A 14,460-nucleotide genomic window follows, 5' to 3' on the forward strand; every position below is an offset into this window, starting at 1 on the left:
TCTTTTGACTTCATTTCTCAGAGACTATCAAGATCCAAATTCCTTAAAAAAGCAGTTGAAAGCATCGATTTGATTTGTATTAACAGGTTTGAACAAATATCTCAAAGGGTACTGTGTGTGTGTGTGTGTGTGTGTGTGTGTATTGTGCCTGTGTGTGTGTGTGTGTGTGTGTGTGTGTGTGTGTGTGTGTGTGTGTGTGTTTGTGTGTTTGTCTGTGTGTGTGTGTGTGTGTGTGTGTATTGTGCCTGTGTGTGTGTGTGTGTGTGTGTGTGTGTGTGTGTGTGTGTGTGCTCCCATCTGTTCTTAGAAACGTCATTGTTGACTCTAACATACAGCTGTTTATGGGCCACTTAAGTAGACAAAGGAAGCTGATTGCTAATAAAGTAGACAATGTGCTTAGGTGTTACATTCTAGGTATTAAGTTTGTTTATTCCTAAAATCCTTTACTATGACACAATGGTCAACCAGGTATGCCAGGATACATCCACCATATATGTTAAATGAACCAAATGGGGTAGAGATTAAAAGACAAAGTTAATAATTAATAAAAGTTCAGATTCAATTTATTTTTTTGAGAAAATATCACTGAAGTAATACTTGTTTACTTGTAATAGTATATGAGCAAAAACGTGAAATGAAAAGGAAATCTTCAATGGTAGATGCAGATGAAGCAGTTAGAGGCGTAGACGTAGAGCACAAGTCAAAAAGCCATCAAGTAGCATTGCAGTGGGAGAAAAAAAACAACACCCATGGAACCAGATAGCCTTCCTAATCGTGCTATCCACCTCATAGTTTGGCGTACTTTGATGTGAGAGTACGGAAATCATTTTGTGAGGCCACACAAAAGTTACCTTAACCCTTGCCTGGCCAGGGATACAGTCAGAGTAGAGCACGTTGAAACGACTCTCATTACTCTCATTATGTTCTGCTGACAGGTACCTTCAACGCATGACATAATGATGGCTCTGCACCCCTTGCTGGTCTCTCTGACCGCAGCCCTCATCCTCCTGCTCCCCCGGCCCAGTGTTGGGGACATAGAAGGGGACGACTATGACCTGAACAATGCGCCGGACTGGGACAACCTAGACCCCAATGGTTTTGGAGAAAGTTACGACTATGATGATCTGGATCAGGAGGTAAGAGTGTCCACCAGCGTGTAGCTGAGGGCATATAGACTGGTCCAGTGACACGCCTGAAGGGCAAATAACATTTCAACTACAACATGTACCTTTTCTACTCCGGCTATTTGTGTGTATTATTGTTCTGTTTAATAGAAAATCATACACAAAAATATTAAAAATACAAATATATACCGTATAATCAGTGGATTGGTATTTTTGAATCAGGGATGGGCAACTTTCATGATTAAGAGGGACACAATTTTTCATCATCACCATCAGAGGGCCACATGACCGCGCTCTTCACCCAATTGGATATGTGAGAAGCTATAAAATAATTCAAAAATAATAACAAATTATGTGTAGATATATGACTGTATCAGTGGTGGCTGGTGATGAACGTTGTTGGTGTGGTGTAGTCATGGACGGGGGGTCTCGGGGTCCTCCCCCAGAAAATTTTGAATTTGGTAGATGTGATTTCCTGTATTCTGGTGCATTTTGGGGATGGCCACTACCTAAAAAATCATTCAGATTCATAGCTTATATATGTTAATTGAACCAACATACATTAATTTCATATTTTCCATGCTCAAATGCCATTTTTAACATGTCTATACTCTTGTTAAACGACAAACACAACAAGTTTGTTTTAAAAGCCACGAGTTATGAGTTTTTCTTCTTTTTTTCAGTGCAAAGGGCTCACATACATCATCATTCAATGATGAAAAAACTGAAAAACAGTGGCCCAACATTAAGTGCAACAACTAGCATTATATTCAGTGCAGTTGTAGTAGTGGCGACTTAAGTTGAAATCTTTCATGACTGATATTGTTTCTAAGCAAACTAGACACATGGGTTTGCCTTTGAATTCTATGAAAAGATACTCATCATACTCATCAAAAGATACTCAGCTTCTCATCTTGACTGAAAGGTATGGTTTTTGTTGATCGAGTTTTCTGTAAAAAAAACAACCTTAATCTTAAATTATCTGCGGGCCTCACAGAGTGAGGATGCGGGCCGTATGTGGTCCACGGACCGCCAGTTGCCCATCCCTGTTTTAAATGATCCACCCTTGATTATTCCACTTTAACATTAACCTTGACTGGGAAACACACATTTCTCTTTTATTATTATATCATTAAATGTGAAAGTACTGTCAATATATTTTTATTAGTGTGTTAAGTGTTTACTCTTTGAAAAATGCACCTTGTCGTTTAGATGAGCTGGGTAGTGAGTTATAGAGTACACATAAAACTGTACTTTGACATCCAACTCTTTCTTGGGGCTGTCCTGGTGGCGAGAAGATGGAGGTTGGTACACTGGCTCCCCCTGAACAGGAAGGCCCTCCTCCAGCCCATGGGCCCTCTGAACCCTCTGAGGAGAACGGGGCCCCAGCCGCTCTGTCCCTGGCCCCTGACCTGGTCCCACTGGACTTCAAGGGACCCGGCCTCTTCGGGCCTGAAACCGGCCTGGGTGAGTCTGGACTCATAACACAAAGTCATGCACTTCATTAGGTTTGTGTCTCCGCTTCACCTGAACCCATACTGTACTCTGTCTGAAGGCATGCCCACCTGTCTGCTGTGTGTGTGTTTGAGTGGAAGTGTTTACTGCGATGACTCGGACCTGAAGACAATCCCACCCCTCCCCAAAGATACCACCCACTTCTACGGTCGCTTCAACAAGATCCAGCACGTTAGGAACACAGACTTCATCAACTTGAGTAAGAGAACAGATAACATTAAGAATTAGTATTGTTTATGCTGTGGTTACTGTTGTTGTCATAATCAACATGTCCTGTTTTATGTTCTGAATTACTGCTCTAAAAACCAACCTTTGGGTGAGTTTCAGAGCTCCCATGTTCTACCGGTCAACACCTTCATGAATGGAGCTCTCATGCCACTGAAAACATCTATGCTAACATTGAGTGTTAGTGGGGTTGATTTATTTCCTCTGAGGGGATCCGCTGATCTGTCTTTCAAGCAAGAAATATATATATATATATATATATATATAAGAATTATTCCAATATTGTGGCGAGCGGCACGTGAGTCCAGGTTTCCATCCTGGAACACAACGACCTGGCAACACACAGCTGTGATCGCCACAACATGATGAGAAAGAAACAACCGTTCTGCCTATCTCTCTCTTGCTCTCTGTAGGGAAAAAAACAGGTTAAAACAATAAATATAGATTAAAATATGTGCAACATTGTCTCCATTTCATAGACAAGCTGAAAGGAATCGACCTTACAGGGAACCAGATCTCGGACATGGAGGAGGACGTGTTCCGGAGTGTACCACAGTTGGAGCAGATAGTTCTGTCTGACAACCTCCTGCAGGCCCTGCCCTGGCTGCCCGTCACCATGCGGCACATCGACATCCGCAACAACCGACTGACTTCTGCTGGGATGCATCTGGAAGGATTCAAGGTAATTGAGTTGGATGCACAATTCTAGCTCCGTTCGGTGATATTCAATTGATACTTCTGACTGCAATACTTCTGACTGCAATTAGGAGGAAAGAGGGTGTAAATTAGACATTAGACTAAGTAGTAAAGTAAAGCCTTCCTTAAATCTTTCTTAAATTAAAGTTGCTGCAGATCCATTAATTGTAAAGGGAGAGCGTAGTAGAGAGCAGAAGAGGGTACGATTTTTAAACTAAACCCCAAAACAACTAATCTCCCTCTTCTCGCTCTCCCTCCCTCCCTTCCTCCCTCCCTCCCTCCCTCTGTTTCTCCGTCACTGAGAAGAGTTGTATTTTGAGCAACTGTGATTGAAGAAGTACGATGAATTCCCCGAACCATGAGTCCATGTTTACACAAGAGTGTAAACAGATACATCAACAAATTTATGTACCTAGATAAATCTGGATACGCAGTTTACACAAAGGTCACAAGCCTGTTTCGATGTAAGGGTAGTTTACAGATTTACACCATCATCTTCTAATATTGTTACTTATATATCGACTTTTCATGAGCTCACCTGTTTGAGAAGTTTGTCTGTTTAAAAGTGACAGGAAGCCAATTGTCTGTACGCAGGAAGTCCTCATCATGCTTAGGAACTAGGGAAATTACACCTTGTTTCATTGTAGCAGTTGTTGTTGCTACATTGTTGTTGCACTCATTAAACAAAGGAAATACGTTTTAAGATGTCTAAAAAATAAGAGAAAGATCAGATTGATTGATTCTACAGCAAGTATATGTCTTTAAATTTGCTAAATCACAATTCACATGGTAAAACTTTTGATATATGTAAAACGAGGAAACAAAATCTGGCATCTTTTTAGTTTTGCAAAGATCAGAGCACCTCAAGCCTTCTTGTGGATTTGAGTTCATCCGCTGACATATTTTTCTAACAGTGTTTCAAACGGATTCAACAATTTGTTGCTGTCGTATAGAACTTGAGCACATCTTCACTTAGGTAAAATGGTTAGATATTTTTTTCTGATAAAACAATGTAGTAAAGGAGTCACATAAGTGAACCTGAGGTCAGTTTGGAGGGTGAACACTAAACTATAAATATAATAATAATAATTGTTTTGTTCCCCCAAAGTTTGAGGCTCTGCCTAAATGGGAAGCCTCTCCTGATTGGCTCTTGTGAGCTGACGCTGTCAGACTTATCCAATGGGTGTTAGTGTGGGAGGTCCTTCCGGGATTCAAAGGGCCCTATTGGTTGGAATTATATTTGACATATTGTATGATTTCTGTACAGATCAAAATAAGTAATTAGGGCTGGAATATATGGCCAAAAATGATATCACAAGTTTTGTCATATTACTCAATATTGATAATGCTCAATTTAAAGTGGAGGATTTAAAGTAAGAGTGTCCATTATGGTTTGTAATATACAATTATTTATTATCAGAATGAATGGGTGACAATTATTCAACAAAACCAACAGTGCTCTACGTTAAACACTGAATCAATCAAATTAAATAATAATGTTAAGCGCTGTGAGTTCCATCACAATTATATGGAAACATCATCAGACTGGGGTCTTGAACTCAGGATGACAAATCAATGACATGAGGCTGTCTTGATCTCAGCCACGTTCACCCTCGAGTGTACAGAATGAGATGGCATAGTCTGCAACACTATTTCTCCCTGGAGGAGCAGAATAGCCTTTTGGCTTTTCTGCTCCTCCAGGGAGAAATAGTGTTGCGAGTCCACACAATGGAGCAAAAGAGTTTATAAAACAGGCAGGGTCAGTAACAGTCAAAACAATCCAAGGGATGAACAGGCAATACACTAAAATTGAGTGTGAATAAAATTGATTGTGAATCAAATTGACGGTGGCAACAAAAAGGAGTTTTGTTTCTATGTCAGATGAGACTTCAAAAGAGAAGCACTCAAGAGTTGTTGAATATACCTATTTTGTAGGTCTAACCTTTTTTTTCTTTTTTTGATCCAGTGGCATTTTGTTCTGCGCCCTTTGGTTACACCTTTTGGAAATGAAAATGGAACAGAGAGGTTCCAGACTTAGTATAGTCTGCAATTTGACTGACGATGCCAGGCTAGTACTAGCTTGGTATATACTAATTATTGTTTAATTCTCTGTGTGAGTGAGCCCCACAGTTGGAATGCTGTGTACTCACTAAGGAAAGGTTTGAGGTTTAGGTAATGGTCAGAGTTCCCTGGATTCTTGCTGAGCAGATGTACTCAACGGGTCTCTGCTTCTTTACGACCAGAAAAGACTGATCCTACCCTCAGTGGGTTCACACTCTGGCTAATGGTTAACATATGGCTACATCACAACAGGGGGAAGCAAAGCAATAACTTTGGTAAGCTACCTAAGCTACTTATGGATTTCCTCTTGCATCATCAACATAGCAATCACTGTGTCTATGGGTGTGTGTCTGTGTCCACGTTGGCAGCGGGTGATCTTGATGTCCGTGTCTGATAGCAGGTTTACCTTCTGGGATTCTAACAGGATAACGGCAGCGATTTATTGCTTCAGAGATATATATATACGCTATGTCATCGGAATGGGACTCCATAGCAAGATTCAGACGTGATTGATGGGTACAGGCACATATGGAGCAACACACAAGTGTTTTCAAATGGCAGTAGTAGAACTGGGATTGCCTTAGGTCATAGGTTTTGTTAGAATCAGCCATCCACAATACAACATGTACTCCACAGCTTATTACGGCCATGTAGTGATCCTTTTAGTGAGGGACTTTGCATCACTCACAAATATAGCCTGACTCTCAATGACAACCCACTGGTTTTGACGTAGTAGACGTAGTAGACGAAGTAGTGGGTGTGACCAATGGGAGTGCGGCTTGCAGGCAAGACTGCCTTGCTGCCTCAGACATTCTCAAACCTCATAAGACCACCTCAGTCCTCCTCAGACCACCTCAGACCTCCTTAGACCTCAGACCTCCTACGCCCTTCTCAGACCTCAGACCTCAGTCCTCCTCAGACCACCTCAGACCTCTTCAGACCTCCTCAGACCTTAGATCCCCTCAGGCCACCTCAGACCTCCTCAGACCTCAGATCCCCTCAGACCTCTATAGACCTCCTCAGACCTCCTATGCCTTCCTCAGACTGCCTCAGACCTCCTCAGCCCTCCTCAGCTCCACCTCCAGCTCCACCTCCTCCTCAGCTGCCCCCTATATCAAACAAAGGGTTATTAAATCTTAGTAAGGTCCTTTTTGCCTTTTGTATGGTAGGTATACAAAGGATGAAAGCCAAACAAGGTCACTAATATAACCTATCCAGAGTCCAGACCCCTTCATTCATATTCTGTTAAATTGAACTGAAAATGCCATTGGATCGGGTTAAAGCACGACTACGCTTGTGTTCCTGCCACATGTGAACCAACAGCACCCTCTCCAGGCCACTTGATGTATTGCAGAATGTATGTCTTACCATATGTTGTTCTCCCTTGCTTCTTCTATTCCATCCTCAGGATATGAGCCAACTTGAGTTCCTTTATTTATCGAACAACCATCTGAGTTATATTCCCACACCCCTGCCTGAGAGCCTGAGAGCACTACATCTGCAGGTAGGACACAAACCCTGGACCCAACAGAAACAAGACAAAGGGACATTGAACAAGCAGCACCACTTAACCACTGAGCCATAGTACATAAAGGAAAGAGCATCGCTGGAATGTAGAAACCTTATCTATGGAATCATGCCACTTAAACAAATGCACTGATCAATTACACATCAATGATTTACAAAGTGATAAAATACACATTCACCACGAAGGTGAATGTGATTCATTAGGATACCTGCAGTGTTGGTTTGCACATGTCTGTATTGAAGTAATAATGTCTTGCGTCAGCCGTCTGTTGTTGGGGAGGGATAAGCCCACCCTGCCCCCTGAGGACCCTCTGATTGGTTACTTCTTTTCCACCTCCTCCTTCCATCTCTGTAGAGCAACAACATCCAGAGCCTGCAGGAGGACACCTTCTGTAACGCACAGGACCGCAGTTACACTCGCCCCCGCCTGGAGGACATCCGCCTGGACGCCAACCCCATCCACCTCCACCTGTTCGCCAGCGCCTACACCTGCCTGCCGAGGCTGCCCCTGGGGGGCCACTGAGGGCCCGAGGCTGCGGGCCCACCAGGGTGTGGAGGATGGGATGGAAACTCTGTCTGATCCATGATGAATCATGCTGAGAACAATGCAAAGAAGGGAGGGAGGGGAGAAATTTAGCATGGGGTGAGTGAAAGGTGGGAGGGGGAGTCATTTATCATGGGGTGAGTGACAAGTGGGAGGGGGAGTCATTTAGCATGGGGTGAGTGACAGGTGGGAGGGGGAGTCATTTATCATGGGGTGAGTGACAGGTGGGAGGGGGAGTCATTTAGCATGGGGTGAGTGACAGTAGGGGATGGGGGAGGGTCATTTAGCATGGGGTGAGTGACAGTAGGGGATGTGGGAGGGTCATTTAGCATGGGGTGAGTGACAGTAGGGAGGGAGGGGGAGTCATTTAGCATGGGGTGAGTGACAGTAGGGAGGGAGAGAGGAGGAGTCATTGAGCATGGGGTGAGTGACAGTGAGTGACAGAGAGTCAGAATGTTGAAACTCGGGACAAGTTGAAAAAGCCCAAAATCGCCTTCTGTTCTTCTGATTGTTCTACCTTTTGCTGGGATTTTGCGGACAAACGGAGGAGAAATACCTTGTTGATGAATAGTTGTTGTTCTCTTCAATTAAAAACACAATAGGAGGCAATACAGCAGTTGTTAATCATTTCAACTCATGATAAAAGTAGCTTTGTTAATGTCTTATGTCAATATGTCAATAATGAGACTCATGAAACGTGTGCGGCCATTTGACACTAAACTAAACCAGGCATTCACTGACAAATTGAAAATTGACAAACATGTTCCTGATACATTGTTGCTTTTTAAATGATAAAGTATCTGAAAAGTGATGCACTCATCTTGATATCGTATATAAATGTTTTAAAATGATCTAAAGGAAGAAATAGTAATCAGCGGAACGTCCGGAATCTACGGCGCAGTAAAACCCGGCGGCCACATGGTGGTGTCTGTCTCCAGTGTTTGGTGTCTTCCTATAGCTGGCGCTGCCCATGGTAACTGCTTTATATAATATAAAAATAATAAATTGTTGATCTTATCTAGCTTATATAATATAGATATTTAGTACATATGTTTTGCGAACAACGTATTGCCAGGACATGTCACCTTTATGCCCATGTTCTTATGCATGGTTCTTGCATTTAGAAAATATTTGGAGGCACAGGAACACAGTCAGTTTGAATTGATTTGATTTGAATGTTGACAATGATTTGAATGTTGCTTCTCAACCTCTAAAGTGATCACACGTTCCTGGTGCTCTTTACAGTCATTGCTCTCTCTAATTGATTGTCTTCCTCTGGTGCTCTTTATGGCCTGTTCTCTGGCCCGGTCCTCTCTCCTGGTCACCATAAACCCGCCTCCCTGCTCTCACTCCCCCAATAAGCCAGATTGTATGAATGCACAGGAGACCAATGTCTGTTCTATTTCTGAAAGCATTTCTCTGCTGTGCTGGGCTGTTGCTTTGGTAACGTGATGACTTTCAAACATCCATCATTTAACATGTACAATAGCTGTGTGTGTGTGTGTGTGTGTGTGTGTGTGTGTGTGTGTGTGTGTGTGTGTGTGTGTGTGTGTGTGTGTGTGTGTGTGTGTGTGTGTCAAGTTATTCAGCACCACTGATTCTAGGTAGACAAGACCTCCACCAGATTCCGTTCTGCTCTCTCTGGCTCTGTCTTACCTTCATGGCTCTCTTTTTCCACCCTCTCCATGCCTCTTTAGCATTACCTCTTTCCTCTACAGTCTGCTTCCGCCTCTTTGACAGGTGAGGTTTGAGGCATGAAGTGAACATGTGAAAAGCTAATGAGCCGTCGCTCCACCAGCGCCCCACTCCCTCCCAGGCCTGTCTGTCACACATATTTATACATTGGAGTGTGTTGGTTAGATGTCTATTGATGCAGACATGCAGTGTGTGTGTGTGTGTGTGTGTGTGTGTGTGTGTGCTTGTGTGGGTGTGTGTGAGCTCCAGCATCTCTCACTGAGTGACTCATTGGAATAGAACGGGGGTGGGGGACACCTGTATTCAAAGTGTAGTCGAAGCCCAACAAGGACTCACACTTCCGCTTGCTGCAGGCCCTAAACCCTCTGGTGATCTCCGCTGATTCATATTGATTGATTCAACACCGTGTCAGGTGAGGTGAGGAGGTCATGAGTCATATGGGGGAACACTTCAGACCGCTCTGCTGAGGCTGCAGAGCTGCTGGATGGCGCGTGAGTCACTGGATCATGTTGACAGTATCTCCGCTGATACTGTCTGCACATGGTAGAGCACATGAGCCAGTGGCTCCTCTGTATCTGAGCAACACGCAGAATACACACTCACAACCACACACACTCACACACAGCACACGAAGAATTCACACTCACATTCACCCACCGCGCGGGCAGAATACACAGTCACACCACAGCACACGCAGAATACACACTCACACCCACACACAGCAGAATACACACTCACACCTACGCAGCCCAGACCCCACGTGACAGAGAGACTTCCCACATTAGAATGTTTTTATGTGATGCAATTTGTATTTCATTATGGTCATTCTTGACTATTTTTTGGATTGTCGGACAACAGAGGATACATCAAAATCATTTAAGAATCATTATCTTCTGATGTTTGTCTTTTGTAATCGGTTCTTTGGCTTCTTCCAGATGTACGTTGTCGAGTGTTCCTGTGTTCCTGTCCGTCCCCCTGGTGGGAGAGGCATTCAGTCCTCTCTGAGGTCCTCTGTCAGGGCTCCTCTCCTATCTCCCTGAGAACGGCTGCTTCAGGGTGACCTCCCTCCCTCCAAATCGCCCATTGATTGGATTGATTTGGTCAGAATTTAGGAGGGAGAGCTGGCCTTGAGGGAGAGACTAGAGACAGGATTTAGAGGTTGCCAGTGATATGAAACCAGCGAGGAGCTTAATACATAAAGACACACACACACACACACACACACACACACACACACACAGAACCACAAACACACTCACACACACAAACACACACACGAACACAAACCAAACAGGAGGCAACAAATGTACACTGCATTCATTGGGTATTGAAGAGGCAAAAGATCCACTTGTTATTTCTGAGCCCAGCTAGAGCAACATGTTTCCTTCGGCCGGGCTATTAGGAACATTCACCATAAAACATTGATTGATACAAAATTAGGACATTTTTGTTGGTGTTGCCACATTTCAATATGACACATCGTGGAGCGAAAGACAAGAAATTCAGTTGGGAACACAGATCCAGATCCAGAACATTTCGCTGGCATCCAAAATGAACATCAAAGCCGGCCCAAGTTGCTGCATGGTGCACATCTCTCAGTGAGACCTGCTGCTGAGGGAGAAGATCTCTCTCCCTGTCCACCCAGGAAGCAAAAACACCTAAAAGTGGGCTGTAGACAGAGACTAAATGAAAGCGTAATGAGAAGAGCACAGAGGAGTCCTGGAGGACCTAAAAGGGTCTCAAGGTGCTGGTTGTGCTCGGTGACAGAGAGATAAATGGAATGGTGAAAACAATGCACCAAACAAGGCAGGACCAATGAGAGTCATGAACACATGAGTTTAGCAGCATGGGGGGAGAGAGAGAGGGGGGGGAGGGGGTTGGAGGGAGAGAAACAGAAAGCCAGGGAGAAAGATTTATACAAAGCAATGGAGAGATTGAGAGAGGAAGGGAGAGAGAGGGAGATTTAGAGGGAGAGACTGAGCAGGAGAGAGGGAGAGACAGAGAGAGAGAGAAGGGGGTGTGAGCATGAAAGAGAGAGAAAACAAGACCGCAGGGCTGCTGTGTAGGCGTCTAGGAGACGTGGGCGTGCACATATTTCACATTTTAAATCGATGCTGCCACACATAAATGGACATAGTAGGTTAAGGGAGGAGGGAGAGAGAGAGAGGACCAAGAAACAGAGGAGGGGGAAAGGGAGGGGGAATAAACTCATTTGGATTCTGGTCACAACGATGAGCTCGGAGGTTTTGCACCGGTGGTTGTGGGGGGATAAGAGAGAGACAGAGGAGTGCAACGAAATAACAAGGAGCAGAAATGGGCAGGCTATGTTGAAAGGGTTAGTAAGCGTGATCCACATTCAATCCACATGAAGCCCATATGGTTTGTGGAGACGCATGGGGGTACGATGGGCCTGCTCCAGACAAATCCCCCCTGCGCTGCTCTGTTGCTGACGTGAGCGTTGCAGTGATCTGCAGCGAGGAGGCAGAGCCGCTCCTCAGCCTCTCTATATGGTATGAAATCAAGAGGCTTAGCATCTGTCATGTAAACCCAGCTGTGGTCATTCATTCACTCGGTCTCTGTCTCACCGGATTCAATCTACACTGAAATGCACACACACACACAACCATGCGTGTGTGTGGATGTTTGGGTCTTGCCGTTTCTATGGCTTGTCTCTGAAGAAAAGAGCTGCTGTTTGAAGTGAAGCCTTACTTAATATGGATGTGCTGCTGCAGTGTGTTTAAAACCTCCCCGCGAAGCAGCTTCTCTTGAACGAAACATGTCCTCTGCTATGGTTCTCATGCGTCAGATATGGAAATGACACTGTCTTACACTGAATCTAGATTTTAACTTTTGTTGTGATTACATATTGTGCAACATATATGCAACGCGTTGTATTCTGTAACAGTTCCACAGCTCTGAGTCATTCACATACATGACCACCATCGTGGCAACCATTTTGTAAAATACTTTTATAAAAAGTATTTATAAAATAATATTGTGGTCAGCCTTTTTGCACATGTCAGCCCGTAGCGTTGAGGACAGAGCAGGTGTGAGTTCTGAACGTGGACGGATGTGCTGCGGAGCTACAGAGACTCTATTGATTGGCCGAAGGCTTTGGCAGCAGGATACGCCTCGGCGCTACGGCGTGGTTAAGTCTTCCCTCGGGTCGCTTGCTCTGACAGATGTTACAAATCACATCTCGGAAAAAGAAAATGGATCAATGTTTAACCCCAAGCATTCTGGAAATGGGGCAATGCAATTACACACACACACACACACACGCATGCACACCCACACACACACACACGCACACACACGCACACGCACACGTGCACACGCACACGTGCACACGCACACACGAACATGCACACACACACACACATGTCATAGTCATACATATGTAAATGCAATTCAGGTGCTCCTAATTGAATGAAGTACCTGTAAATTAATACAACCAGGCCTTGTCAGCAGGGGGCAACGTAGACCCGAGCCCGAGTTTAGACATGTAGAAAGAGCAGCGGTGCTAACATGCATATTTTGGTTGAGTGTGATGGGGAGACGCCAAGATGCTTCAAACACTAAGAGCGAGCAGGGAAGGAGGTCCACAATACAGGTCGGTGCCTTAATAAGGGCCTGTTTTGCCAAAGTATACATGATGAGAGTCCATGAGCGCCCTCGCTGCGTGTAGAGCAGTGTGTCTCAGTGTTCTGACTTGAGGCTCCCTCGTTCTCTATCCCACTCCGCTTTGTGTTTCTCTGACCTTAGCCTGCTTTGTGTGCTTTCGTCGGCTCTGACAGGCCATAAAGTTGTTATTTATAACCCTTTAAGGCAACCTCCCACCTCTGGGTGAGTGTCTGAGAGAGATGGAGAGTGAAAGAGAGAGAGAGAGACAGAGATTTTGCTGTAACATTTATGTTTTAGAATTTGAAAAAAATGTAATCCACAAATGTAGCAAAAAGGGAAACCTACGAATTTTACCTTGAGATTTTGTCGTAAAACATTTTATAGATGCTGAAAACAATTTGAAAGCAAAGCCATTGATTTGCGTTCACAATCCAACCATGCAGCAGCAGTCGGACAGACTCCGTTCTGGATGAAGGCGCCTCTAAGTTTGCAAACATATTGCACACATCTTTTGTTCTTATCTTACAGGCACAGCAGGGCTCGCTGGGAGGAGCTTCCAACCCTCCAATTTCCACGTCCTTGTTTTGAAGAATCTATTTCAGCCTCTAACGACTTGTTATACTGGAGTATTGCTAAGTCGGATTCAACCTCGTTAATTGCAGTATCTTAGTATGTGACATCACATGTTCCAACACAGATGAGCTCATATGAACACACACTTCTGCTGTTTCACCCAGACTCATGGTACAAAGAGTTGCTTGTGCTGTCCGAAGCTTTCACACCATGAGTTATTATGTGTGTACACACGCACACACACACACACACACACGCATACACGCACACATACACATACACACATACATTATAAAATCAGCCAAGCCCATATTACCCATATTGTGCTGCATACACATTATTGTGCGCTTCATGCATACGACTTACGATTTATATAAGTGATTGAAAGACTGAGAGAGAGAGAGAGAGAGAGAGAGAGAGAGAGAGGAGAGGAGAGAGAGAGCGAGAATACAGAGATTATACAGAGAACAATCAAACACACACACACACACACACACACACACACACACACTCACTCACTCACTCACTCTCACACTCACACACACACACACACACACACACACACACACACCTATTTTGACCCCCAAATCATCATCAATCAAAGATACATTTATTCGCAAGGGGTGCCCTTGAATACTGAGTATCCTCACAAATTATTGATGCTGATTCATTCTCTTGTGGAGGGAGTTCCATCATGAGAGCGGGACACTCTCTACTGCCACACGGTGTGAGGAATATATTCACTGTGTAATGATTCTTGTGTAATGAGTCTTGCATTTGGAAGTGTATTTGGACATATGGATCCTTCAACAAGGACCCCTGGTTCCCTGAATGTGTTGCAAGTGTGTGTGTGTCAGTATACGCCCCCACATCCAC

The 14,460-nt window shown here is 44.2% G+C and overlaps 1 protein-coding gene across 1 annotated transcript; it reads left to right on the top strand.

Annotated features, from left to right (window-relative positions):
- Positions 1-693: 693 nt before the first annotated feature.
- optc (opticin) lies at positions 694-7,727 on the top strand. The gene is made up of 6 exons (XM_084464423.1): positions 694-1,136; positions 2,423-2,591; positions 2,680-2,838; positions 3,344-3,546; positions 7,030-7,125; positions 7,504-7,727. The coding sequence occupies exons 1-6, from the start codon at positions 957-959 to the stop codon at positions 7,669-7,671; spliced, it is 975 nt and encodes a 324-aa protein (XP_084320549.1). The 5' UTR covers positions 694-956; the 3' UTR covers positions 7,672-7,727.
- Positions 7,728-14,460: the final 6,733 nt, after the last annotated feature.

The sequence above is a fragment of the Micromesistius poutassou genome (genome assembly GCF_964030765.1).
Source record: "Micromesistius poutassou genome assembly, chromosome: 2".
Taxonomy (NCBI): domain Eukaryota; kingdom Metazoa; phylum Chordata; class Actinopteri; order Gadiformes; family Gadidae; genus Micromesistius; species Micromesistius poutassou.

Coding starts and splice junctions, on each gene's coding strand:
- optc (XM_084464423.1), top strand. CDS start 957: ATGATGGCTCTGCACCCCTTGCTGGTCTCTCTGACCGCAGCCCTCATC. Junction 1,137..2,422: donor ATGATGATCTGGATCAGGAG/GTAAGAGTGTCC, acceptor GGTGGCGAGAAG/ATGGAGGTTGGTACACTGGC. Junction 3,547..7,029: donor TGCATCTGGAAGGATTCAAG/GTAATTGAGTTG, acceptor TTCCATCCTCAG/GATATGAGCCAACTTGAGTT.